Source organism: Notamacropus eugenii, chromosome 5, assembly GCF_028372415.1.
Source record: "Notamacropus eugenii isolate mMacEug1 chromosome 5, mMacEug1.pri_v2, whole genome shotgun sequence".
Taxonomy (NCBI): Eukaryota; Metazoa; Chordata; class Mammalia; order Diprotodontia; family Macropodidae; genus Notamacropus; species Notamacropus eugenii.
Window position 1 is genome coordinate 339390717 of NC_092876.1, and position 27757 is coordinate 339418473.

The 27757-nt window shown below is 41.8% G+C and overlaps 1 protein-coding gene across 6 annotated transcripts in view; it reads right to left on the bottom strand.

Moving 5' to 3' along the window:
• Positions 1-27757, bottom strand: part of KALRN (kalirin RhoGEF kinase) — a 963226-nt gene that overhangs the window by 688048 nt on the left and 247421 nt on the right. For all 6 annotated transcript variants that reach the window (XM_072616710.1, XM_072616706.1, XM_072616705.1 and 3 more), the window contains exon 2: positions 1720-1794. In XM_072616710.1, the coding sequence (XP_072472811.1) occupies positions 1720-1794 (75 nt within the window). The remainder of the gene's footprint in view (positions 1-1719; positions 1795-27757) is intronic.

Genomic DNA, 27757 nt, shown 5'->3' on the forward strand with positions numbered 1-27757 from the left:
TCCCACTCTGAGCCACCATCAATCTGAACCCAAATTTAGCCATTGGGATGGGCTAGACTGAATGAATAGACTCTTCCAGATGCAAAGGCTCTTCGGGCGTCATCTTCTGCAGAGCTGAGATCTGCTGTAGGAATTGGGAGGGGGGACTTGTTGTTTTGAAAGACCCCCAGAGAGATCATTTAGTCTCCCTTCTTCCAGAGTTAAGCTGTACTAACTGCAGTTTTACGTCAGGTCCTGACTAGTGTAAACAATGAGTCCCACGATCTATGTATAGGAATTTTCACTATTCAGTTATAATTATGTAAAATATGGATATTGGTCCTAGCCCAATGGAAATAGGCTGTGAAAGTTCAAATAATGTGATCACTCCACAGACTTCTTTATCCCCACTAATTGGGACCTAGTTATAATGAATGTGCAGTATTTAAATGTAACTGCATTTCTCTGAGTTACCCTTCACAAATCTCACTCACCTCAAAAGAAGACAGTGGCTCCCACAGGATGCTTCCCATGGAATACACTTAGGATGTGTCTTTAACAATAAAAACACATTTTACTGAGAAAGTGACTAAATGTCCATCCTCTTTGACAGAGAGGTCCCATTGCTAGATATATCTCAAGATAGGTCAAAGTAATAAATAAAGGTCCCATATACTCTAAATATTTACTTTTTGTGGTAGCAAGGAAGTGGAAACAAAATAGATACCCATTGATTATAACACGGCTAAGGAAATTGTGGTCTGTGAATACATTGCTGTGCCATCGGAAATGATGAAAGTGAAGAATTCAGAGACTCACAGGAATACTTATATGAAGGATGAAGACTGAAATAGCAGAACCAGGAAGACACTCTACATAATGACCACATACAGTAACATAAATGGAAAGAAAAACAACAACAAAATGAAGCCAAAGACTTATTAATGTTCAAACTTTTCCCTAAATAAGGAAGGAAAAAATATAGCTGCTTCCCTGTGGGTGTGGAGTCTGTCAGACTTCACTGATACATTGGTCAGCACTGCTGAATTGCTTTCCTCCCTCCCTCCTTCCTTCCTTCCCCCTTTCTTCTCTCCCTCCCTCACTTCTGCCTCTTCCTCCTTTCCTTCCTCCTCTTTCTTTCTTTCCTTCCTTCCTTCCTTCCTTTTTTTTTTCTTTCTTCCCTCTCTTTCCTCCCTCCTTGTAACAAGTTCACTGGATAAGGGAGGGGGAGAGATATATTAAAATGAAGTTAGTATATAAACAAAAGTTTATCAATATAAATTAAAAATTAACAACAACAAAAAAGAATGAGTTTATATGTCTCTATCTAGGATGGGGGGGGGGTGCAGGGGTAGGAGAAGGGGAGGTGTCCTCTGAGCACTCATCTTTAATAATCCTGGCTAATTTGCCCAAGTGGTCTAGTCTCTAAAAGGACTAAAAGAGAGGACCATTTTTCAGTGACCTGACAGTCAGTTGAAATTGGGTAGGTATCCCCTTGGGGGAAGGATTTTGAATTCTATTCAAGAAAGTTAGCTGGTTGTGGTTTAGGGGCCTTTAAAGGAAAGGCTATGGATGGGTACAGGGCTAAAGAATTAATTCCCCAAAGAACAGATGAATAAGAATTCCCAAATCCTTGTCAGTTTTTCAGTCTCTGCCTCTGAGAGGTTAATGAACAGTTCCTTCCCCCCTCCCCCACTTCTATTTCATTCTGTTTTAATAGAAGGGGCACCCAGCACTCACCTGACACAAAGGCCACTTTTTCCTTTAGGGTAGGGAGGACATCAGCAGCTTTCAAACCATCATTTCGAAAAGAACCTGCAGAACATGAAAGGCAGTGAGTCAGAAAAGGGGACCATACCTCATCCCCAACCAAGGTCTCAGCCTGCCCCCACCCGACCTGATCCTGCCGGGAAGGACAAATGCATGTTTCATGACTCCACACCAGAGTTCAATCAGACAGGCATTTAGTAAGTGTGGAAGGCATGATGGTGGGCACTAAGGGTTCAAAGACAAAGGGAAAAGTGTCCCCCCACCTTAGGAAGCTTACCTTCTCCCCTACAGATATAGCAGATATATAGGTAAGCACATGTATGAGAATTTGAGGGGAAGGGAGGGATACTGGCAACTAGCAGAGCTAGAAAGGCTTCCTATGGAATTGCCCCCCAGGTTGAGTCTTGAAAGGAAGCAAGGAATTTTAAGAGGCAGTAGGGTGGAGGAGGGGCACAGGGACCTGGAGACAAAGTTCCAAGTTCTGAAAACAGGAAGTAGACCATGTTGGTCAAAAAGAACAGTTCAGGAATCAGAGTAATACACAATAATACTAGATAGGTAGACTAAAGCTTTAAATGCCAAGCCAAGTACTTTGTATTTTAAGCTAGAGGAAGTAGGGAGCCACAGCAGGTTCTTAAACAGTGGAGTAGCCCACTTAGATATACACTTCCCAAGATTATTTTGGCAGATGCTTCGGGCATGAACTTGAAAAGGCAAGGATACTATTGCAATGATACAAGCAAGAAAAGACAAGGGTCTGAACTAGAGATTGATATAATGACAAGCCAAAGGTAAAAGTTTCTAAGGACTCAAGTCACCGCTATTCCTCCTACTCCTAAAAGAGAAAAATAGTGTCAGTCTCATACATACTCTCTTTTCCTCCCCAGTTCTTTCTGTCTCTCATCTCTGTGTGTGTCTCTGTCTCTGTTTCTCTCTGTGTATCTTTGTTTCCCTCTCACTTTGTCTCTGTGTCTCTCTTTTTTAATTTTCTCTTTCTCTCTGTCTGTCCCTGTCTCTGTGTGTCTCTGTCTGTCTCTGTCTCTGTTTCTCTCTCTCTCTCTCTCTCTCTCTCTCTCTCTCTCTCTCTCTCTCTCTCTCTCTCGCACACACACACACACACACACACACACACACACACACACACACACACACACACACACACACACACACACTACATCATATTTTGTATCCACAGGAGCCAAAGGTCAGTGTAGATAGATAACCTTCTGATCCTAAAGCTCCAAGCACTTTCATCTCCACTTTCCATTTAGGGCACTAAGCTGATAATTGACATTTTTCAGGTTCATAAAATAAAGTAGCAAGAGCCATTAACAGACTAATCCAACCCTGAATGGGTGAGACACAAAGCGGAGGACTGAACTCCATTCCTCCTCCTTAATGATGCCCCTCATCTACTCCTCCTTGATCACGATCATTATTTAACAATGAGTAATAAGCTGGGTTTTCATTGTTGTTGTTGTTAAATGTTGGTGAAGACCTCCACAGAAATCCTTCAGCCTCCCACAGTATTCTATGGCAAAGTCTTCAATCACGCTCACAGTGGGGAAGTTCCTTCTGAGACCTAATGGCATTCTTGTTGGGGGCCTGGAGGCAGGGGTCCTGGACCACAAGTGGAGGGCGAAATGAAAGAAGAAAATGCGCAGCCTTTGGACTGAAAGGGCAGTAGCCCAACCCAGTGCCAGATGTGTGGGAAGGGAAGAATCATGGCATCCGAGGCAGAGAACTCTAGGCCAGCACGTTGTACCCCCAATCCCCTAATTAACATGCTTTTACAATAACAGTCCTGATCCACTCCCTCAGAATCCCATCCCCTCCTGATTCCTTCCGGGTATTCATCCTTGTTTCTCTTTGAAACATGACACAGATGCGCCCCTGGAAGCATGGCCCCTCTTCTATCGGCCTCAGTGGGATAGATGCAGGAAGATCACAGGCTTGGAGCCTCTGCCTGACATCTGTCTCCTCACTTCCTGCCTCCTCTCTTAGGGACTAGTTCAGGGACTGCAGGGGGGTGGGGGTGAGGGTGGGGATGGGGCAGACCAGGGATCAGAGAATTCACAGCTGGGAGAATCCTTAGAGATCATCTAACCCACCCCCTCTCATCTGACTGATGAGAAAACTGGGGACCCAGAGAAATAACATGACTTTTTCAAGGTCACAAAAGGAAGTAGGTAGCAGAGGGTGCGGTAAATCCACGTTTCTGATCCCCAGATCCAGGGCTCTTTCTGGATTAAATGTATAATCCTTATTCCAGGAGTGAATCAAGGCAGTCTTCACTGTTCATGTTGGGGCTGCTAGAATAGAATAGCCTAGCTCCAAAGAGGGATGGTCAATGTTTATATAATGCCTACTACGTGCCAGGGCTTTACAATTGTTATCTCATTTGCTCTTCACAACAACCCTGGGAAGTAGGTGCTATTATTATCCCCATTTTACAGTTAAGGAGACTGAAGCAAACAGGTAATTGACTTGCTGAGGGTCTGTTTGCCTGAGGCTGAATTTGAACTCAGGTCCAAGTCACTAGCTGCCCCTCTACTCCAGGGAATTCACAGAATCACAAAACCTCAGAGTTGTAAAGGACCTAAGGAGTCACCTCATCCAATATCCCTGCCTAATTTAGCTATAACCTGTTGCACATCCCTGATGAATGATCATTTAGCCTGCACTTGAAGACATGTGGTGATGGGGAACTCTCTACCTTCACAGGCAATCCTCACTAATCGTTAGAAGGGCTTTTTACTCCCTGATATCAAGACTAAATCTGCCTCTTTATAGATTCTACCCACTATCCACCCTTCTGGCCTCTAGGACCACCACCTTCATTTTTAAAGGGTTGCTATGCCTTCCTCCCCACCACACACACACACACACACACACACACACACACACACACACACACATGCACACAATTTTTTCTCTTTTTCAGGCTAAAAATTACAAATTCTTTCAACCAATATTTGTATGGCACAGTTTTGATCCCCACTTTCTCTTGGGTGACCTTCTCTGAATACAACCTATTTAGAGACTTAGCATAGCAGTGTGGCTATCTCCTCAATTCAGGCTGTTAAAATTAAGAACAGGAACATTTCCCCTCCTTCCCTTAAAGATCTTACATTCTCTTCACACATCCTCTATTCTTCCTTTTTCATCTTAGACAAGGGATGTCAGTGGAACCAACAAGCTTCTTTTATAAGAGAAACCATAACCATCCAGGCTTACTAATCTCAAAGTTGAGGGTGCCGTATTCCCTTGGTAGTCAAAAGTTACCTTCATTTTCAGTCAATAATTCAACAAACATTTGTCAAGCCTCTACTGTATGTCAGGCACTAGACTCAATGCTTGGGGACGCGAGGACAAAAATGAAGCAGTTTCTACCCTCAAGGAGCTTATATTTTACTGGAAAAAATAATGTATATACAAAAATATATACAAAGAACAAACAAGTCATGTTGTTCAGGGCTTGGGACGGAGGGAAGAAGAGACCAGCAACTGGGAATTTGGGGGAACCAAACTATCAAGGAAACACTTATAAGCTCCATTCAATTGCTGTCCACAACCTGAGGCAGAGCCAAGATGAATAACTTTTCTATTCTTTGCCAAAGACCTTCCTATATCTTGGGTAAGGTGTGCCAGTATACCCCAAAGAAAATGCATTCCCATTGGCTTTTCCCATTTCTCTCAGGGCAAGGACCAGTGACAATGCTCCCTCAGGGAGTGCCAAGCACACCAGACTGTTTGCACAGTTTTTCCTTTTATGAATCCAACAGTGGTTCTGTCTGTAGCTATTCATGATGACTCTCCTGTGTCTATATTCCAAGGCCGTCCAATCTCCTGAGTCAATGAGTCAAGGAGCATTTATTAAGTTCCTACTATGTACCAGGCCCTGTGCATCCTGTAGGTAGAGAGTCTCAGACTTTTTTTCAAGGATGTTCTCTTTTTCATTTCCCAGAAACTTCATTGCCTAGAACATCCTTAAGCCGAACAGGTAAAGAAGTCTTCTATCTACTGGCAATTCTAGCAAATCTAAGATAGGGAATGGTGACTCAACCCCAGAAAAAATTTTGGAGGTAAGTCTTGAGTAGGGTTAGGAAAAACAGAGAAACTCTGTAAGGTAGTAAGGTATTAAGGTATTAGGTATTGAGGCATTCCAGGTGAGTTCCTGGACCAATTGTCTCCAAGTTCATGGAAAAAAAGGTTGCCTGTTCTGCTGGCAACCTCTGTATAGGGTGAAGAATGAGAAGGCTCCTAAACAGATGAGAGAAGCTGAGCCACGAACAAGAAACAGAGAGCAAAAGTGAGAATCTGGACCAAGAATAAATGGAAGATGGGGTCAATTATGTACTGGAGAAGGGAGGGGGAATGAAGGCTGTGGAGAGGCCTCAGAGCCAACTAGTGGAAGTTTGGCTCTGAAATGAGTCTGAACCACTACAGGCTGCTGACAGGATGCCAGCTGGCTACAAATGGTTAAGTTCTGGGAGAATCCCAACATGCTCTCATAGCCCTGGACGTCTCCCTGAAGGAGTAATGTGAAGCTGTGTTCCCCTTCCCAGGCCAGCCAACACCTGTTCCTCATCAGGTATTATCAACTTCCATCACCTACATGGGCCTAAGGGAAATGGGGAGGCAACAGGAAGATGCTCATTCTTCAAGACCCCAGCTCTTCAGACCTTCCCTAGGACAAATCTAATTAAAGAGACCTCCCTCATGCCTCCCTTCTTTGCCCCTCCCAAGGGCTCCACTGACAATTTAGCCACATGAGAGGACAAGGAGCCAGGGCCCAAAATGACTTTTCCCAAACACCCATTTCAGACCTCAACAGGGAATTCAAACCAGACAATGAAAAATCAAGCTTAATTAGATGCCATCCATAGACTTCAGTTTCTAGGGCTGGAACTTATTCAAAACGTTGCTAGCTTCCTTCAACAGGCCTCATTTCATCAGGGAAGACCCTTGGTTCTAAGTATTCTCCCTTCTCCTCAAAGTGTCATGTATATACTTACCTGCTTACTTGTTACCTTGCATTCCCCCAGTAGAATGGAAGCTCCTTGCAAGTAGGGACTGGTTTTCATTTTGTCTACCCAATATAGAACCTTCCACATGGTGAGAGAGGGATAAGGATAGTGAAAGGAACTAGGTCTGTGACTTCATTAATATGGGGGCTCCCAGATGAGGAAGTTCCCTTCATCATTGTAGGTAAGAATTTTCTCTGCAAATTTATAGCCTTAAAAATGGGGGTTCTTAGCATGAAGCCTGAAAACTTAAACACAATTTTTTATCACCATATTTTAATATAGTTGGTAATCTTATGCATTTAGAAACATTATTCTGAGAAAAGATCTTAGACTTCACCATACTGGATATATCAAGTCTAGACAGTTGCCTATTGCAATAATCCAGGCAAGAGGTAATCTGGATTTAAATGATGCTGCTAACTGCTTTAAAAATAATAAATATTTCTCCCATGATGGTGTTCATGCTTTTTTGTTCTCTTAGAAAATGCATTTTTTTAAAAAGTTAACTCCTGTCCAAGATATTACTAATTACAAATTCGTAAGGCATAATTAAATGCAGCCTTACTCCAATAGCAACAGCACACTTATCTCTTCTACTTCCCATCCACCCCTCTTTTTGTCACTTCTTTGGCTCCATTCTACTTCCCCCAGTAAAGTAGTTCAGAAAACAGTCAAACCTGCCTTCTGGCCTCCAGACCTCTAAGAGAACTGTCCAATTTGCTGTTAGGAAAGTAAACGAGTCTCTCTCTGAGAAAGTCCTGCTCCTTGCCCCAGGGAGCAGCCGAAAGAGCCAAACACCAATCTGGCCTCATCCAGAAGCACCAGAACCTCACACCGCAAATCCCATCCATCATTCCCCAATTCTCCCATCACTCTACCTTCTCTCCAGGGAAACCTACCCATTCCATTCTCATATCGTTCAGTTCTTTGCTCTTCTGCCTCCAATCTACCCTACACACAAAGGAGTCTTCCAAAACCCTGCTTTAATCAGACCATTCCCCTGCTCCAAAACTTTCTCTATCTATTCATTGCCTGCTGAATAAAGTTAAAACTGCTTAGGCTGACATTCAATGCCCTCCACAATCTGGCATTTCCTTATATTTCCAGCCCTCTCTCATTACTCCCCTTCAGGGCCTCTGTGTTCATACCAAACTAGATAAATTCTCGGTCCCCATATAGGCCAGGCATGTTTCTACCCTATAGCCGTTCATTCCATTCCTTAGCTCTTGAACATTCTCCCATTTTATCTTCTACTATAGAAACCTTCCTCCTCCATTAAGGCCCAACTCAAATAACAATCCTCACAAACTCTATACCATTATTGAGTTCTCTTTGCTAAGCTTGTGTAATCTTGTTCATCTCTCTCTTACAAATTTATCACATTTTGGGGGTTTTTTTATCACATATTTTAGTTATTTGTGTACAAATCTTAAGAAGGACCTAGTACTCTCTTATGTTGGGCCTAAAGTCAGGAAGACTCATCTTCCTGAGTTCCAATCTGGCCTCAGACACTTAGTATCTGTGTGACCCTGAGCAAGGCACTTAACCCTGTTTGCCTCAATTTTCTCATCTACAAAATGAGCTGAAGAAGAAAATGGTAGAGCACTGCAGTATCATTGCCAAGAGAACCCCAAATGAGGTCACAAAAAGTCAGACATGACTAAAACAACTGATCCACAGCAACACAAGTTGGAGGGGGGTAAGGCACTTCTAGATTACAAATTCTGTCAGGACCCGATTTGCTCCCTCTTATCTTCATCACTTAATGTGCAGATAACATTCAGTTATAATTGATGTGTTTATTAATTTGTGAGCTGCTTGTTTTCAGATGTGATAGGAAATGTTAAGTTCTCTAGTTAGGCTTTTCTGAGAATGAAGCTTCCTGCTTCTAAGTAGAGCATTCTCCCTTGTCACACACAGCTCAAAGCTGTGCACAATGATCTGAATTAACCAAAAAATTCTTCCTTTTGCCAAAGAATTAACCTTAGCCTTCTTTTTAAATAGGAAGTACCCCTTTCAAAGGGCTTGATACCCAAGCTGTCAATGGAACTAACACCCAAAGCCCTTGTCCAATGAATAAATAAAGGATATGAACAAAAAGTAATCAAAAGAAAAATCGCAAACTATTAACAACTATATGGAAGAATTTTCCTAATCGTTAATAATGAGATAGAAAATCAAAACAAGTTTAAGGTTTCATATCACATCCAGCAAATTGACAAAAGATGAAAAAAATACAGGACTAGTCAATAACAGAGGACCTATGGAAAGAGAAGCACTCTAAATGACTATTGATGGAGCTATGAACTGACTCAGTTATTCTGGAAAGCAATATGGAATTTTCAATTAATCAAATCAATCTACATGCATTTATTAAGTGTTGACTATACATCAGGTACTGTGCTAGATGCTGGAAATACAAAGACAAAAGTGAAACTGTCCCTATCTTCAAAGGGCTTAAAGTCTAACATGTGCATGTATAGGAAGGTTTTTTTAATTATGCTAAGAAAATGACCAAAACAGCTATAGCCATGGACCCAGAGATCCCACTGCGAGGCATATACTCCAAGGAGGTCAGTGGTAGAAAGGTCCCATATACAACCAAATGTCTTAGAGAAGTTTGCTTTTGTAATAGCAAAGAACTGGAAACAAAGTAGATGCCCATCAATTGTAGAATGTGTATGAGCTATCAATTAAAATACAAGAGAGAAGAAAGAAAAGGGGCATTTATTAAGTGCTTACTCTGTGCCAGGAACTTTACAAATATTAATAATGATAATAATACGTAACATTTATTAAGTACCTACTATGAGCTAGGAACTATGCAAAGCACTTTATAGTTATTTTCACATTTATCCTCAGAATAACCCTGGAAGATAGATGCTGTTATTTGTACCCATTTTATATTTGATGAAACTGAGGCAGGCAGAAGTTATATGACTTGCCCAGTGTCACCCAGCTTTGAATTCAGGTCTTCGCAACTCCAAATCTAGCACTCTATCCACTGCAGCACCTAACCAGCAGTTCTTAATCTGGGATCTGTGAATTAAATTTTTTAAGATAATTTCATTTCAATATAATTGCTTTATTTTACAGTTCTATGCATATTTTTTTTTATTTGTTTAAATACATCATTTTGAAAAGGGACCATAAGATTTATCAGTCTTCCAAAAGAGTCCATGACACCAAAAAATGCTTAGCCATTCCCTAAATACACTGGTCCAAGGGGATGCTATGACCAACAAGGCCAAAAAATGGTAGATTCACCAGAAAAGGAATCAAAAGCCAAGTAGAAAATAAACTCTACACTTGAATGATCGAGTCATTTCTTTCCCCAGCACCTAGCACAAGGAACAGTAGGTACTTAATACATATTTGCTAAATTGAGTTGGCTTGAATTCTATATAAAACTCTTGTCTCACACATAAAATACTATTTACAATTCTATTTGTTGCACCTCAAGAATGATTTGACAGAGTTAAGGACAAACGCAAACAGTCAAAGGGAGGGAAGGCAGCTATATGAAGACAAATTTCTCAAACTCCATGCCTCTGGCTAGAGTCTCTGCTGATCTATTACTTTCTTGGATTCTGAGTTATTTGATTTACCCAATAACAATTAATAATTCACATAGAAGCACAGAAGCTACATACTATATTATGTCAGAGATCCCACAATGAAAAGAGTCTTGAGGTAGGAAAGGCTGGAGAAGTTCTTTATTCACCATGTAGTAAGATTTTGCAACTTATTCTGCCAAGAGACAGTATTAGATGATGCATGTGAAGTGTTTATGAATCTTAAAGTACTGTATCATGTCAGCTGCTATTTAATTATCATTGGAGTCTGAAAATATAAGCCACTTCCCTCCAAAAATTAGATAAATCTATCCATTTATCTGAGAGATAGTCATGATGTAGCAGGTAGCTGGCCTCAAAATAAGAAAGACCCGGGTTCAAGTCCCACTTCTGAACTGCTACCACTACTGCTGCTGCTGCTGCTGCTATGGCAGTAAAGAAGAGAAGTAGACAGAATGAAGGGCCTGGGGTCAGGAAGATTCCTCTTCCCTGAGTTGAAATCTTTCCTCTCACACTTACTAGCTGTGTGAACCTGAGCAAGTCACTTTAACTCTATTTGCCTCATTTTCCTCATCTGCAACATGAGCTGGAGAAGGAAGTGGCAAACCACTCTTGGTATCTTTGCCCAGAGAAAACAAACGGGGTCATGAAGAGTTGGACACAACTGAACAATAACAACTACTGCTACTACTGCTACTACTGCTACAATTACTATTACTAACTAGTATTTCTATCACACTTTAAAATTTGCAAAAAGTTTTACAAATATTATCTCATTTTATCCTCACAATAACCCTGCAAGTTAGGTTGCTAATATTTTCCCCATTTTACAGATGAGGAAAATTAGGTAGGCAGAGGTTAAATGACTTTCCTGAGGTTACACAGCTAGAATCTGGAAGCAGAGTTGAAGGAAATAATTCAGTGTTTTATCCCATTGCTCCAAAGGCCAGGTCACTTGATCATTCATTGCTCTAGGCAACTCTCTAAGATCATAAATTGTAGAGAAGTTGCCAATTAGCATTGACGAAGGATGTTTCTTCATCTGGCAAGTCCTTATGCCAAAGAAATCACAGGTCTGTTCTCTATCCCCAACTCTAAATTTACCCATAATGACTTTACTATTATTCTGAGAGGCAGGCATCCTCAAAGTAAGGAAGATCTAGGCCTATGTCCTACCCCTAAAAGATATTGGCTGTGTGACCTTAGATAATTCACTTAACCTCTTGGTACCCTAAGCATTAGTAATCTATAGCTCTGTTACAGAGCAGGTGCTGATTTGCATTTCATCACAGCAAATCACCTATACCTATGGCATGGACCCCAAAAGGGAAAAAAATGGTTATTAAGGGCAATTTGAGATGGTGGGGACACATCACTAACCTTCTGAATTTCATGTCCAGAAGTACAACCATCCTCCACATACATGCTACCCCTTGGGTCACTACCTGTGACAGAGGACTAAACTAGATGGATCATAGAAGTGATGAGATATAGCATTCCCTTGATTCTTAGCTCAATATCTCTTCCTTTTCTCCTTATAACTATTTTCTTACTCATTAACCCCAAGGAGAACTTAGTAGCAAGAAGAAAGAAAATTTACATTGGTTTCCTAAGTGCCCTCTACTTACTCCATGTTTGTTCTCCATGGTCTTTGCCCATAATGTTTTGAAGTTACCTTTCTCCCATTTTCTCAATTCCACCCATATTAATTCCTACTGTAAAGCCCCGCCCACCTTTTTACCTCCTTCAGCAAACCTTTGCCAACCAGTCCATCCCATACCCTTTCTTTCTTCTTATACTTCTTATAGCACTCATAATGCCTATCATTCAACTTGGTGTGAGATTGTAAGATCCCTGAAGGCAAAGGCCATCACTTCCACTTCTATATCCCCACAGTGCCTAGTGCAAGATAGGAGCTCAATAAATACTCATCAATTTCTCTTGACCAGGATGTGTGGCATTTTGTCAGCAGCTCTGGATGGTCAGCAGCAAGCGATGAAACTGTTGCATAAAACATTGGGTCTCAGATTGGGATAACCAATAAAGGAACTGGAAAACCACTCAGAGACCATCTATTCCTACCTTCTCATTTTACAGATGAGGAAATTGAAACATATCCTATGGCATTTAAGTGACTTTACCAAAGTCAGACAGATAGTAAGCAGCAGAGGAAAGGTTTGAACCCTCGTCCCCTGACTGGAAACAGTATGCCATGTTGGAATATCCATCACGTTAAATCATACAGGTTCTCTCTTGACCATAACTAATCAACAATGGACTTTACTGAGTCCCATACCATGGCTTCATAGGGACTGGCTTAAAGCCAAACCTTTTTCATTCTTAAGTGGAGAGGAGCAAGAAAAAATTATCTCTGTAATGTCTGTGTAGCAGGGAAATTGATCTGCCATCAAAGGGAAAAGGAGACACTGTCATCTGTGATGGAAAACGATGGAATTTTTGAGGAAGAAAAAAATCTCCAAACTAAATAATTCAACTATGTTTCTATCTGTATGTTGCCATACCTGACATATATTCAACAGTAAAATTTATCATTTCATGGACCCCTGAACCATGACCGACCAAAAAGGGCAATCTTTATCTTCTGAACAGAGAAGTCTAGAGTAGACAGGACTCAGATGAGTCCGACTCAGTCCTAGTTTCACTGTTTATTAGATTGTGTGACCTTGGACAAGTTATTCCCTGTGCCTCGGTTTCCTCAACTGTTAAAAGGGGGGGTCAAACTAGATAGCATCTGAAGGTCCTTTTTCCAGCACTACCTTTATGATCCTTTGAAAGTTTTACAGTTCTAGTTTAGGTTGCTGCCATTGGTAACAGGTACATGATTTATAAGATTATAAACTTCAGGGCAACCTCAGGTTAATGTCTTTTCAAAAAAAAAAAAGGCTTTTGAAATAATAGGATCACCTGATGCCTTTGAAGAATGCCAGAGAAGATAGAGATCCTGAGCCCTTGGCATTCCAGGAAAGTGGCTCCTTGGCTGATGTGGTCCAGTATGATGCTTCTAATGTTCTGCTAAGGATAAAGGCAGGCATGCTTGCACTGAAATTTGAGGTTGGGCCCACCCCATCATGTTCCACTGCTGCTAAAATCTCCAGCCTGCTGTTCAGTTAATTAGCAAAGTTAAAACATTCTGTATCTATTGGGGGGGGGGGGGGGCGGATAAAATTACCACCCCCACCTCCCCAGGCACCTTGGGCACAGGTGTTCCCTCATCACCATATCTCTGCCCCTCCTTGTTTTGGAAGGAGTACACTCACAATGTTGCTGCCTCTGTTTACCTCTCCATTTTCTAACCTACTGTTCCCATTGTTGGATAATTACAATCTGCCCCTCTCCTGGCCCAGTTTCATTCTAAGACTATATGGCCCCTTTACGACCAGAGCTTAAATGCTTTGTGTACACTGTCCATGGTTTGGTGTTGATAGTATGGTAGGGAGAGCCCTGAGATCACTCTGTGCCTTGAACCAGTCAGCCATCTACACCTGCCTTTGAAACTTGCTCCAAATGACTTCCTTTATGAAGCGTTCTCATTTTAATGTTCCACAACACTGTACTTTTTTCCTCTCCCTCAGTACTGAGTAAGATATATGACAATCGGCACTTGTTTAGATGTTCCTTTGCAAAAGTTGGCTTTGATGTGTGTATGTCTTATTTCCCCAACTAACTTATAAGTTCCTGAGGCTCTCTGTTTTATAGGATTTTAGATTTAGAGCTAGAAGTCATAGAGTCCAAACCCTTCATTTTACAGATGGAGAAATGGAGACACAAGAAGATTAAGTGGTTTTTCCAGGTTCATAAAGCTAGTGTCTGAAGCAGGATTTGAAATTCCCAATCCAAGTCCAGTGGCCTCCCGCATCCCGTTAGTACCCAATATAGGATTTTCTTATATGGAGTTGTTTCACTCAAGTGAGATTCCATCGAGAACTGGTTGTTCTGAGAACCCAATGTATCTTCCGAGCCGTGAACCAAATTATGACCAATTCCTGGTCAGTAGTTGTCAGTGGGGAGGCAAATGGATGCTTTTCTCCCAACTCCTAGAAGCTAGATTCATTCCAGAGTTATTTCCAAAGGTAGATTATGCAGATCAGAGATGTCCCCCTGACCCTCACCAGCCTCACAGGAGGGTCACCTAAAGGCCCAGTCAGGGGGGTTGGATCAGTTCCAATGTAAGTAAACCCCATCTGCCATGACCACAGGTAATTGGGATCTGACCCACATAATACTCTCATGCTGTTCAAAATTGCACTGGAATGAAAAATGGTGATGCTGTCAACATTATAAAGGACGGGTCCAGTCCACTTCTCATTGAGCTTAGGCAATATCCTATTCTTTTTTACCTAAGGGACTAATGACAAGTTTGTTTGAATTTAGGCCTACTGATAACCATCTGTATTTCGAACCACAAATTGCTTCCTTAAGTTTGGGCTGGTGAAAACAAGCATTATTTAAGTGTCTGCTATGTGACTGGCTCTCTGCTAAGTGCTTTAGAACTAGTACTTCATTTGATTAAATACCTTACTCTTAGGGGCAGCTAGGTGGTGCAGTGGAGAGAGCACCAGTGCAGGAGTCAAGAGGACCTGAGTTCAAATCTCACCTCAGACACCTGACACTCACTAGCTGTGTCACCTTGGGCAAGTCACTTAACCCCAATTGCCTCATCCTGGCTCATCTCCAGTCATCCTGATGAATATCTGGTCACTGGATTCAGATGGCTCTGGAGGAGAAGTGAGGCTGGTGACCTGCACAGCCCTCCCTCACTCAAAACAAAGTCAAGTGCAAGTCATGTCATTATTTCTCTGATGGCATGGTCTTCTTCAGCAACGAAGGATGAACACACACACCTTACTCTTCCAAGTTTGCCTTTCTCCTACCTCTACACTCAGAGTCCTGTTTTACTTGAGCAAATCAAACTTTAAAAGAAAAAAAAAAACCTTGTCAGATCTCCTACCATATTTCTGCTTATAAGTGGTGAGTTCCTTGGGATCAAGCAGTAGGGGAGATCAAGAAAAACCAGGGACTCCTGATATGTCTAGCTCAATTTGAATTTTTTAAAACCAAATAGCACAATCACAGAATTGCATAGTGGGAAGGGATTTCAGCAACCATCTAGTCCAGCCCATAGCCAAAAAAATGAATCTCCATGATCCCATATCTGACAAGCCATCATCCAACCTCTGTTTGAAGACCTATAGGGAAAGGAAATCACAGGTTCCCTGGTGAATGCTTTAATAAATGATTGGGGAGGGGGAGTAGAGTATGTCTGCCCAATACACTTTTAAGTTTAATCTGTATCATTAATATTTTCTCCATCACTTTCTAAAGTCTAGATAATCACCTAAAAAGAAGTCAAGCAGTGGCAAGTAGGTGGCAGACTGGATAGAGCACTACTGGCTCTAGAGTCAGGAGAACCTAAGTTCAAATCCAGCATCACACACTTACTAGCTATGTGATCTGGGGCAAGTCACTTACCCCTGATTGTTAAAAAAAAAAAAAAAAAAAAAACAAAGGAAGAAGCCAACTCCTTATTTGTAATTATTTGCCACTTTCTGGAGTGTCAATATTCACACTGAAAATATAATAATCAGTTCTTGAAGAAAGGAGGAAGGAGCTAGTTCCAGCATATCCCTGGGGGGAACCTGCTCTTGAAGAGACCCATTCCATGTTTTGGACTGCTCTAAATATTAGGAAGTTTATCCTGAATCCAAGTCTAAATCTGCCTCTTTGCAACTTCTGCCTTTTGTTCCTGGTTTTGCCTTCTAGATCCCAAGAGAACAAGTGTAATGCCTCTTTCCTACTACAGCAGAGCTTCTAATTATGTCACCAAGGGTGGGGGAGTGGGGATCACAGGATCAGTCCCTCACATTTCTTCTCTTCTCCAGGATATGTCTCCAATTTCTTCATCTTATCATCATATAACATGGACACAAGGCTTGTTGCCATCTCAGGTGCCTTTCTCAATGTCCTTCCAAAAAACTGGGGCACCCAAAACTAAGCACCAGAATCCAAATGTGGTTTGGCCCATGATGATGAGTACAGTAGGACAGTTACTTCCTTAGCATGATGGCTCTTTAACTTTCAGAAGATACCAATGCTATTATATAAATACTAACTATCATTATTATTATAATATATTTATATAGTACATACTTCTTGACTGTTAAAGTGCTTTCCTTTTCAACACTGTACAAGGTGGATAGTACAAGTGTGCATATATGCATGTCACATGTATACATGCATATATGTAAGCATGTTATGTGTCAGACCTATGATTTCATCTCCCTGAGGAACCCTTTATATGCATACTCCTTCCACTGATGATAATTTTAAAGTTATTTGGGCCACCAAGAGGCCAGATGATTTACACAGGGTTACTTAGAAAGTATATGTCAGAGACAGCATTTAAACCCACATCCACCTGATGCCAAGACTACCCTTTCTGCCAGTCCATTTTAAAGATGACAAAACTGAAATGCAGAAAGAAGTGACTACAAATCTATATCTTCTGGCTCTTACCTAATGTTTTCCCCAATATGCTGCACCATCTGAAGCCCCCATTATATTCCTTATTCAGTAACACTTAGCTGTCTCATGAAACTTTGTCTGGAAAAGAAGCATGGACAATCAAGCTGCCCAAAAGAGCTAGTCAGTGCTAGGCAAACAAAATGGTAGACCTAAAGGAGAAAGACTGCTAAGATGGAAGACTCACTCACCCAAAAGATCTTTTTCTCAAGCTTTAGGAAGAAATGCTGAAAAAGCATGTCAATAGAGGAATTATTAAAGACACCCAGCTTGCTGGAGAAGTGTGGATAGGGAGACCCCTTCTTAACCAGCTTCCCCATTTAGAAGTGCCTCGAGAAACCAGACAAGCAACTTAGAAAGGAACAGTCATTGACTTGACTCTGGGAAGTTGAAAGAATAGGTCAAAATATAGACTCCCTTTCTCCTTTTCCCCTCATTTCCTATTCAGAGCCCAAGACTGAACATTGTGGTGGAGGAGTCTAATGAAGAAAAGACAAGTTCCCTACCCTCAAGAATTTCTCCTGTTGTGTATCAGAAGGGAGGAAACAATCTTTTTGTCAAAACAAGAACTACAAGTCTCAATGGAGAAAGCATGATCCTGCTTTCTTGAAGTCTGCTATCTAGTGTAGGAGACACACAGACTTGGAATTACATCACATAGAATGCCAGAGCTTAGAGATCAACTAGTGTAACTCCCTTATTTTTACAGATGATAACAATGATAAATTACCAACTCATAGTCATAGAGAACTGTCTGGAGTGCCAGGAGGCTAAGTGATTTGCCCAGTCATCCAGCTGATATGTGTAAAAGGAAAGACATGAACCTAGGTATTCCTCTAACCATTATATCACACTGCTTCTTACATGTCTCTGTAACGAGAGATGATTTTTATATAGTGCTCTATAGTTTACAAAGCATGTGCCATTCAATAACCTCATGAGATTAATAGGCACAAATGAGAAAACTGAGGCTTAGAGAGGGAAATGACTTGTCCAAGACCACATAGTCATTACCCTCTTAGATAAGGAATTACCAGCCCAAAGACATTTATTTTTGTTCTTGTAACCCCAGTGACTAGTGCATAGTAGAAGGTCAATAAATTCTTGTTGACTAATTACTTGTTTGGTCAGTTAAGAATTGTTAATCATTCCCAGTCAAGTGAGAGAAATAGAACACATGTATAAAAATGATTGAAGAGGATTTGAAAGGACATAATTAACAACCACCAATCTAAATAATATACATTGAGTGTATAAGTGCTTAAGGCACAGAGTATAAAAATTATTAGAAGATGATGAAGTAGAGGGGACAGACTCTCTGGAGGTGGGGAACTTTGAGCTGGATTTTAAGAGAAGGAAGTACCACACCATCAGAGCATTCTGTCTGGAAGGAAATGAGATGGATCAAGAAACAAATAGAGAAATGATTCTGATTTGGGTGCCAGATACAGGGAACAGGTTTGGCTTGATGGGGGGAACAGGTTGGAAGGAGATGAGGGAGATGTCAGGGGTGACTAATAGGACCAGTAATCTGACTCTTCACTCAATACTTTGATGGAAAGGAAGAATACAGTATAATGGTCACTCTAAGCAAACATTTAGAGGGATGGAGATTCCTGATGGATTGGGCTAAGGGCAGCAGGTTCATAGAACTAGACAGTCTGTATGATTGTACACAAAGAAGGCTGTTTCAAATCAGCTCTGAAAACTGACAGGACCCAACTCCCACACTCAGAAATTACATTCCACTTTGGATCCAGAATTTTAAATGTGTGGGGGGAGGAGGTCAGAAAATGGGTGGGAGTTAACAGGCAAACAGATCTTGGCTCAGAATAAGAGAGAACTCCCTAACAATTAAAGCTGTCCAAAATGGGGATGGACTGTCTCAGGAGGCAGTGAGTTCCAGGTTACTGGAAGTGATCAAGCAGAGACTGAGTGAGTGTTATGGAAGATGGTAGAGAGGAAGTTCATTCATAATGCAGGATGCTGTGGTTTAACTTCCTCTTTTAATTGGGAGTTCCTAATTAGGACAGAGATGCTCCAAAAGTGGGGATGACTTCTAAGGTTCCTTTCAGCTTTAAATCCTATGATCCTATGGTTCTATCAATTCTGGAAGACTGGAAGTTTCTGGTCCTTTTTCCTTGAGGAAGAGTGGAGGTAGGGGGAAGAGCTAGCCTTATGACCTTGGGCAAGTCATCTCAGATTTCTGGGCCTGCATTAAGGGATACTTTAGTAGTCTTTCATTTTCTTCTCTAGCTCAGTTTACAGATGAGGAAACTGAGGCAAACAGGGTTAAGTGACTTACCCAGGATCATACAGCTAATAAATGTCTGAATCCAGATTTGAACTCAGAAAGATCTGAAAGTGAGGAACTTTGAGCTGGATTTTAAAAGAAAGAAGTACTATGCTGTCTGAGCATTCTATCTGTAAGGAAACATGGTGGCCCAAGAAACAAATTGAGGAATGATTCTGATTTGGGTGCCAGAGACAGGGAACAGGTTTTGCCTGATGGGGGAGAGCAGGTTGGAATGAGATGAGGGAGATGCCCAAGACTACACATGGGATCTTTTGAAACGTCACAGTTCTAGGATTCTATCCACTGTTGCCACCTTTCAGTGGAGAGTCTTGGAGCAGAGTGCGACTGTAGCTTGGTTTCTCTTTGTAATGAAAACAGCCCTTGGTTTTGGATGAACTGTGAAGTATGCTAATCCCCTAGGTCCAGACAAGCTGGTAGGTATTTGCAAGACTCCATGAAAGTTCCATGTAGTCACCAAGTACCATATCTTAAATAGTTTGTTCCTTTTGCTCATGCTCATGGGACAAATCTCCCAGTGACAGAAGACACTGGCTGTCCATCTAAGTTGAGGACTGGGGCCATTCTCCATCATCTTCCAGTCACTGTCTCTAACTACTCCTCAGCTTTTCCCATTGTCCACCTTCTAACTGGTATTAGAAAAGGGATGAAAAGGAGAAACTAAAGAATGAAGAAAGGAAAGAGGCAGAGACAGAAAGACAAAGACAGAGATAACAGAGAGACAAAGAGACAGAGAGGGATTAACATCTTTATCTCCTCTTTATAGACATTGACTGCTGGAAAGCTCCTCCAGTAACCATAAATATGTTCTGTGGAGCTACCCGTCAGAAACACCTACCACTGAGACAGGAAGTGTGTGCAAGAGGAAGGGATAAATCTGCAATCGAAGGAGACTGGGAAGTTTTATGTCAGCAAAAGACAGCACAACAGACAGCAAAGACTCATGCCCTGCATCCAACATGGGGAGCTAACACCCCACAACAAAGGTGATTTCATGGAAGCCGCCTCTGCCTCCTCACTGCCAGGGCTGGCAAACCAGCTTAAACAATTTCTCCCATTGGTGCATGTGTGGGCAGGAGTGATGTGGTCAAACCCTTCCCATTGGGCAATGCTCTTTCTTTCCCCACTTCACCATTCTTTTTTTTTTTTTTTGGTAATAGGAGCACCAGCCCTATTCTGATTTCAAGGCAAAGAGAAGAAAGCATTAAGACTTCCAGAATGGTAAATGTTGAGTGCTGAGTTTCTCAAGAGGAAAATGGACATGGGTCATGGGATATGGGCAGCAGATAGTGACCTAAAGATCATCTAAGCTAGGTATGCTCTGGTTGGAGTGCTCTCGGAATCTCTCTCTCTCTGTCTCTCTGCCTCTCTGTCTCTCTGTCTCTCTGTCTCTGTCTCTCTCTCTCTCTCTGTCTCTGTCTCTCTCTCTCTCTCTCTCTCTCTTTCTCCCCGTCTCTGTCTGTCTATCTCTGTGTGTGTCTCATTCTCCATCTCGGTCTCTGTCTTTCTATATCTGTCTCTATCTCTCTTTGTCGGTCTCTCTGTCTCTCTCCTCTTCCTTTCCTCCTTCCTTCAATGTCACTGTCATTTTTTTTTCTCTTTATGTCTTTTTTTTAACTTACAGATGTCTTCTCATCATTCCATTTCATATTTAGTGGCTAGCAGCACAGTGGACAGAGTGCTGGACCTGGAGTCAAAAAGACTCATCTTTCTGAGTTCAAATCTGGTCTGAGACACTTACTAGCTGTATGACCCTGGACAAGTCATTTAACTCTATTTGCCTCAGTTTCCTCATCTGTAAACACAGCTGGAGAAGGAAATGGCAAACTATTTCAGTATCTCTGCCAAGCAAACTCCAAATGGGGTCACAAAGAGTTGAGCATGACAGAAACAACTGAACAACAAAGATAGCTTACATTACATTGATATAATGCTTAATGAACATTATCTCATCTGATCCTCACAAAAACATTGAAGTAGGGAGTGTAAATATTATGATCCCTATTTTACAAATGATGAAGCCAAGGCCCAGAGAGATGAAGTTATTTACCCTAGATTATATGACTTGTAAATGGCAAAACCAGAAATCAAACCCAAATTTTCCAACCTAGACCCTTAGTGGTATGTGACCCGAGGCAGTTCACCTGACTTCTGGGACTTCAGATTCCTCTTGGTAAAAGAAGGCTCAGTGCCCTCTAAGTTCCTTTCCATTCTAAACCCTATGATCTTATGACCACAAGGTCAAGGATCTTTTTTCCTATTACACTATCATGCCTTCCCACTGGCTGGCTGAAGTTGAAGGAAATGTGTGGTTAATGTTCTATCATGGAAGAATAGAAATCTGCAATATTATTATTAAATTATCGTCACCACTGAAGATCAGTAATTATCAATGCTTTCAAACATGGGGATAGAACCTTTCTTAGCCCAGTTAATGAGCAAAGCCTTACTATTTATTCTTCACAAGATGTAGCATTAGTCAGACTTCTATTACTAATGCCAATATAAGCAAGAGCTAAGAAAGTACCAGCAACACAAGTATACACATACATATGTGCATATGTATACACATATCAACCTAAAAGTCTGTCAGTGTTTAGTATGACTAAGCACCAGGAAAAAAGCTTGAAGAGTGACTTGGCTTTCAGTTTTGTGGATGCATTGATGCTAACGTTTCTAGTGAAATTCCTACCCCAAAGCACCGAGGGTAGGGTGTAGGAAGCCTTGAGACAAGGTCTACTTTGAGCCCCACATTCAGACCAGTTCACTGGTGATTAACCCGTTGGTTTAATATTGTCTGTAACTACACACACACACACACACACACACACACACACACACACACACACACACCATACGCATGGGCACACACACATGCTTTATGCATGAGCACACACACACAAATGATATTTAGAGAATCAGAAAAATGCCCAGAGAAAGCAATAGCATATACATTATGTGGGAATCCAGAATCTATTCTTTAAGTCTTTCTATCAAGTCAACTTCATTGTTCTCAGGATGCAATGTAGATCAATCAAGCTTACTTCAGTTGGTGCACAATGATTTTTAGAAGAATGTAAAATTATTAGTTTAAAAAGCAGACTTTGGGCTTTATCATTTAGAGGTGTTATAAACAACTGCATTTTAGTCAAATGGTGGGAGCCCTGATCGGGTTCCAAGCATGAGACCTCCTCAGCACCTGGGCGCTTCCCTGTCCCTTAAAATACCTTCCTTTATCCAGGGGTGAGATAAAAGTTAGAACAAAACAATGATGGCTGAAATTTCAATTGGGAACTGCAAAACTCTGAATATAAGGTAATAACATGTACACAACCTGCTCCACAGACCAAATCCCTGATGCTCACCCCTAGTCTCTGTCTCTGTCTTTCTTACTCCCTCCCTGTCTTTCATTCTGTCTCTCCCTCCTCCATCTCCCTCCAACCCCATCTCTGTCTTCTTCTCTGTGTCTGTATCTCTCTGTCCCTTTGCACATCTCTCTGTCTCCTCCCTTTCTTTTCTCTCTCTCTGTCTGCCTCTTTCTCTTTCTCTCCCTTTCTCTCTCCCTTTCTCTCTCTCTCCCTTTCTCTCTCTCTCTCTTTCTCTCTCTCTTTCTCTCTCTCTCTCTCTCCCTTTTTCTCTCTCTCTCTCTCCCTTTCTCTCTCTCTCTCTCCCTTTCTCTCTCTCTCTCTCCCTTTCTCTCTCCCTTTCTCTCTCTCTCTCTCTCCCTTTCTCTCTCTCTCTCTCTCTCTCTCTCTCTCTCTCTCTCTCCCTCTCTCTCTCTCTCTCTCTCTCTCTCTCCCCCATTTCTCTCTCTTTCTCTCTCTCTCTCTCTTTCTCTCTCTCTCTCTCTCCCTTTCTCTCTCTCTCTCTCTCTCTCCCTTTCTCTCTCTCTCTCTCTCTCTCTCTCTCTCTCTCTCTCTCTCTCCCTTTCTCTCTCTCTCTCTCTCTCTCTCCCTTTCTCTCTCTCTCTCTCTCTCTCTCTCTCTCTCTCTCTCTCTCTCTCTCTCTCTCTCTCTCTCTCTCTCTCTCTCTCTCTCACACACACACACACACACACACACACATACACACATTGCTCATGCCCTTCCTTCCTCAGAAATCACTTTGTATTTATTTAATATTTATTTATCTTGTTCCTTGTTTTCTCCTCCCAGTAGATTCTAATCTCTCAGAAGGTTGGGACTGTTGTTGTTCTCACTCTTGAATCTCCTTCATCCACCCCTATGCCTGGCATATAGGAGACACTTCCCAAATGCTTGTTGAATGAATTCAAGCCAATGAATACGTATTAAGTGCCTACTATATGTCAGATATTATACAAGTCACTGGAGATACAAAGGCAAAAATAAAACCACCCCTGCTCCCAAAGAACTTGCATTCTACCAGAGGAAAACGACATGGACTTAGAAAACTAAATGCAAAATATAGGGCATCTCAAAATCTCAGTACAGATTTAAGCTCTTAAAGATTAAAACTGGACAAAGACTTTTAGGGCCAAAATACGTGCATACATACATACTTGTGTATATGCCAAGTAAGTTCTGGGGGAGAGGGCCCTGGTAAATAGGGGGAATCAGAATGAATGACTGAATCAAGTAACAACAGTAAGAATGGGGAGGCTAATGATCATTCACACTTTTCCTTAGTCTAGTGAGAGAGCAGTAGGAAGTATGGTTCAGTGAAATGAAAGCTGTATTTGCTGTCAGAATTCTTAAGTCCATAATCCTGGCTAAGTCTACTCCATATAGGTCACTACTTCTCTGGGCTACATGACTAGGTGACTCAGTGGATAGAACCCCGGGCCTGGCCTCCGGAAGACCTGAGTACAAATCCTCTGGTCTCAGACACTACTGGTTGTATGTACTACTGGCTGGGCAAATCACTGAACCTCTGTCTGCCTTTGTTGCATCACCTGTAAAATGGGGATAAAATAGCATCTACCTCCCAGCAGTGTTGAGGTAATGCTTGTAAAATGCTTAGCACAGAACCTGGCACATAGTACACACTTAATAAATGCTTGTTTCCTTTCCCTTCTTATATGTAGAATGAGGAGACTGTAATAGATGGGTTCTAAAGTCACTTTCAACTATGAATCTATAATATTATGGTATTCAGGATACTTAGGGCAGGTAGGTGGTACAGCGGATAGAGGGCCAGGACTAGAGTCAGGAAGACCTGAGTTGAAATCCAGTCTCAGACACTAGCTGTGTGACCCTCAGCAAGTTATTTCACCCAAACATGCCTCAGTTTCTTCATCTGTAAAATGAGCTGGAGAAGGAAATGGGAAACCATTCCAGGATCTGTGCCAAGAAAACCCCAAATGGGGTCACGAAGAGGTGGACATGACTTTTAAATGGCTGAATAACAACAAAATACAGGATAGAGATATAATATACAATCATAGAGATGGGGAAGCAGGAGCAGAGCTAAACAGCAGATGCAAGAGCTATTTCTGGCAGGGTTTTGTTGCTACAAAAATTGGGTGAGAAGATCTGGGGTGGTTTAGTTAGTCAGGCTTCCTGGATGTTCCCTAGAGTTTTGGGTAGTTTTAAAGCATTCCAAAAAGTTACAGTTTGAAGTAAGTAAATACTGCCTAGAGAGTACCAGTGAGCTCCTGTTCCCTCCCAGAATCCCACCCACCCCCAATCCCACTGAAAGCAGCTAGTTTACCTTCAGGCAATGTAACTTTCCAAGGGGTTTCACATGCCTCAAGGTGTGATGGAACTAAAGGCAGGAGACCCTTTAGATCTCTACATCTTAGATCTTTAGAGAGATCTTTAGCATCTCTCTACAAACTGTCCACACTGGGATTGTCATGAGGTGCAAAGTCAATCATGTGTGTCCTAACTTTCTTTAATGAAAGCTACAAGAGAGAAGGAGGACCTAAGAGGCATTCTTAGAGCTTTTCTGTCCATGAAGCGAAGTTGAGCAACCTGATCTAGAATCATTGTTGTTGCTCATCACATCCAACTCCACAGACCATTGTACACCAGACCCTTCTATCCTCCATCATCTCTCAGTTTGTCTAAGTTCATGTTCTGTTTTTTTCATGACACTATCTCTCCACCTCATCCTCTGTCATCCTCTTCTCCTTTTGCCTTCGGCCTTTCCCAACATTAAGGTCTTTTCTAATGAGTCCCATCTTCTTATTATGTAGTCAAAGTATTTCAGCTTCAGACTCAGTATTTGACTTTTCACTGATTAGACTGAATTAATTTCTTTAAGCATAAAAAACTAAAGTGGGTCTAAAACAAAGCAAAAACTGATGTTTTCTACATATCCCAGCCCCTATAAAAAAACCTCTCCTGAGCTCTGCTTGAGTATATATATACACACACATACACATTCACCTACATAAACATACACACATATGCATGTGCGTGCAAGTGCGCACACACACACACACACACACACACACACACACACACACACACACACACACACACACACACACACACACACCCTCGGACTATCCTAACCACAGCATCCCATCAACTCTCTTGCATGTCCCTCACACAATACCATACGTAGCCCTTCTTTCACTTATGATTAACTGCAACATGATCACCTGTGGTTGGACTGGCAGAGACAGAGGACTCAAGGGCTGAAAAACGAAACCTCTGAAGCCAAGCTAACAGACTGGAATGATTTAGCCTAAAGGAAGGAGAGCTGCAGCAGAGAGTGAAGGAAACTCAATGATGATCTGATTTACGAAAGTCTGTGTTCTATCGAAGTTTTTCCCATTTCCACTATGGACTGAAGCAAAGGAAACAAGTCAGAAGAAGTGAGATAAGGCATAAAATCACTTTTTCTCAAAATGAGGGCTGTTGAAATCAGAAATTTTGCCGAAAGAAGCTGCGGGATTTCCCTTTGTAGAGGTGTTTCAGAAAAAGTCTCTTGTCTCTCCACTATTGAAAGCCAAGCAGAGTAACTAAATCCCTGCTTGAGGATAGCTTGCCTGAAGGTACAGGATTGGACTCCAGAGTGTTAGGGAGCCCTTGAGCTAGCTCTGTGATGCTCTGACAGAATCTCGTTTCCAAAGGGTGCTGGCAAACCTGAATAACAAAAGGTCTGGGGTCAGAAATGGGAAAAACCAAACAGATCAGCCAGCAGAAAGAGTTCTGGCTCTGGAGTCGGGAGTCCTGGGTTCAAATTTTACTTCTGACTCTTACAGCTTCTACGACTTTGAGAAGTCACCTAACTTTCCAGGGCCTCAGTTTTCTCATCAGTTAAATTAAGTACTGGATGAGAATGTTTCTAAGGACTCTGGTAGCTCTGATTTACAATTCTAAGGACCCTATGTGCAAAAGTAAGTGTATTACAGCAACATGCTCTGTCTAAAGAATCTTGAAAATGGAGCTGGGGACTTCTCCCCTTTCCTTTCTTTATTGCTTCCCCCAACCCTCAATTATACACAGAACCCTATCTGGCCCATTTATCTCCAAGCAGCTCCTGACCTGGCCTTGCACTGTCTGAGCTGCTTCTCACTAGGAACCTTCAGCTGCACCCCCTCCCGCCCCCAAGTCAGGTTCCCTAGAACCGGAAGGTGAGCCTTCTGTTCACCAAATGAAGGACCAGCTGTTCTGGCTGCTTTGGAAAGTGCTTGCTCCTCTTCTCTTCTGAGGGCTGTGGTCACTGGCATCCCTCCCGCAGACAGTCTCCTGAGTGGAGACTGTCTGCAGTTCCCCATGCCACAGCCCCAAGCCCTTCCCTCCTCTCAGTGCCTGCCTGCTGGCCCTCTTCCTGCTTTGCTCTTCCACCTCCCTTGGTAGGCAGGGACCCAGACAGAACAGGGAAAGAAGGAGTGTCTATCCCTTGCCAGGGTATAGATGGAGTTGAGTTCAGGGCTAGGCATGAAATGGCCTCATATTTCCAAGTCCAGATATGATCGTCAAGGACAAGGCACACCTTAAGGAAGATACAAATGAACTGTTTGAACCATATGTTCATCTTGGGAAGAAATCCTATGCAGTGGAAAGAGACAAGCTAGAGAGGATTTTATTTCTTTTCATTCATTCGATAGGCATTTATTTATCAAGTGCATCATACAGTGAAAAGAACATGCGACAACTTCATATGTATAATGGATATTTTATTTCTTGCATTTTCAATGGGTTTGTGATGGGGGTAGAGGCAGGAAGACAAACTGGAACTGAACATATTTTTTTAAATTGATATAAAAAAGAAAAGAAAAGAGCACTGGATTTGGAGTCTGAAGGCCTGAGTTCAAATCCTCACTGATATTACCTATTTGATCTTAGGCAAGTCTCTTCATTTCTCAGGGTCATGAATCTCTCATCTTCCAAATGAAGGAGTTGCCCCTCTTAGGTCCCCACCAGCCCTAAATCATCCTCTGAAGCCATCAAAAACTGTGCTGTGGGCCAGCAGAAGAAAATCAGAGACCAAAGCACTCCTGCTCTCAAGAGACTTACATTGTACAAATTGTCTACAGTTCTTTCAAGCCCATCTCCTTATTTCTTTTGGATCACTCAGCTGTTGAGTCTATACTAATCTGCATAAATTGAATAACCTTTTTTTTTCTGGAACAG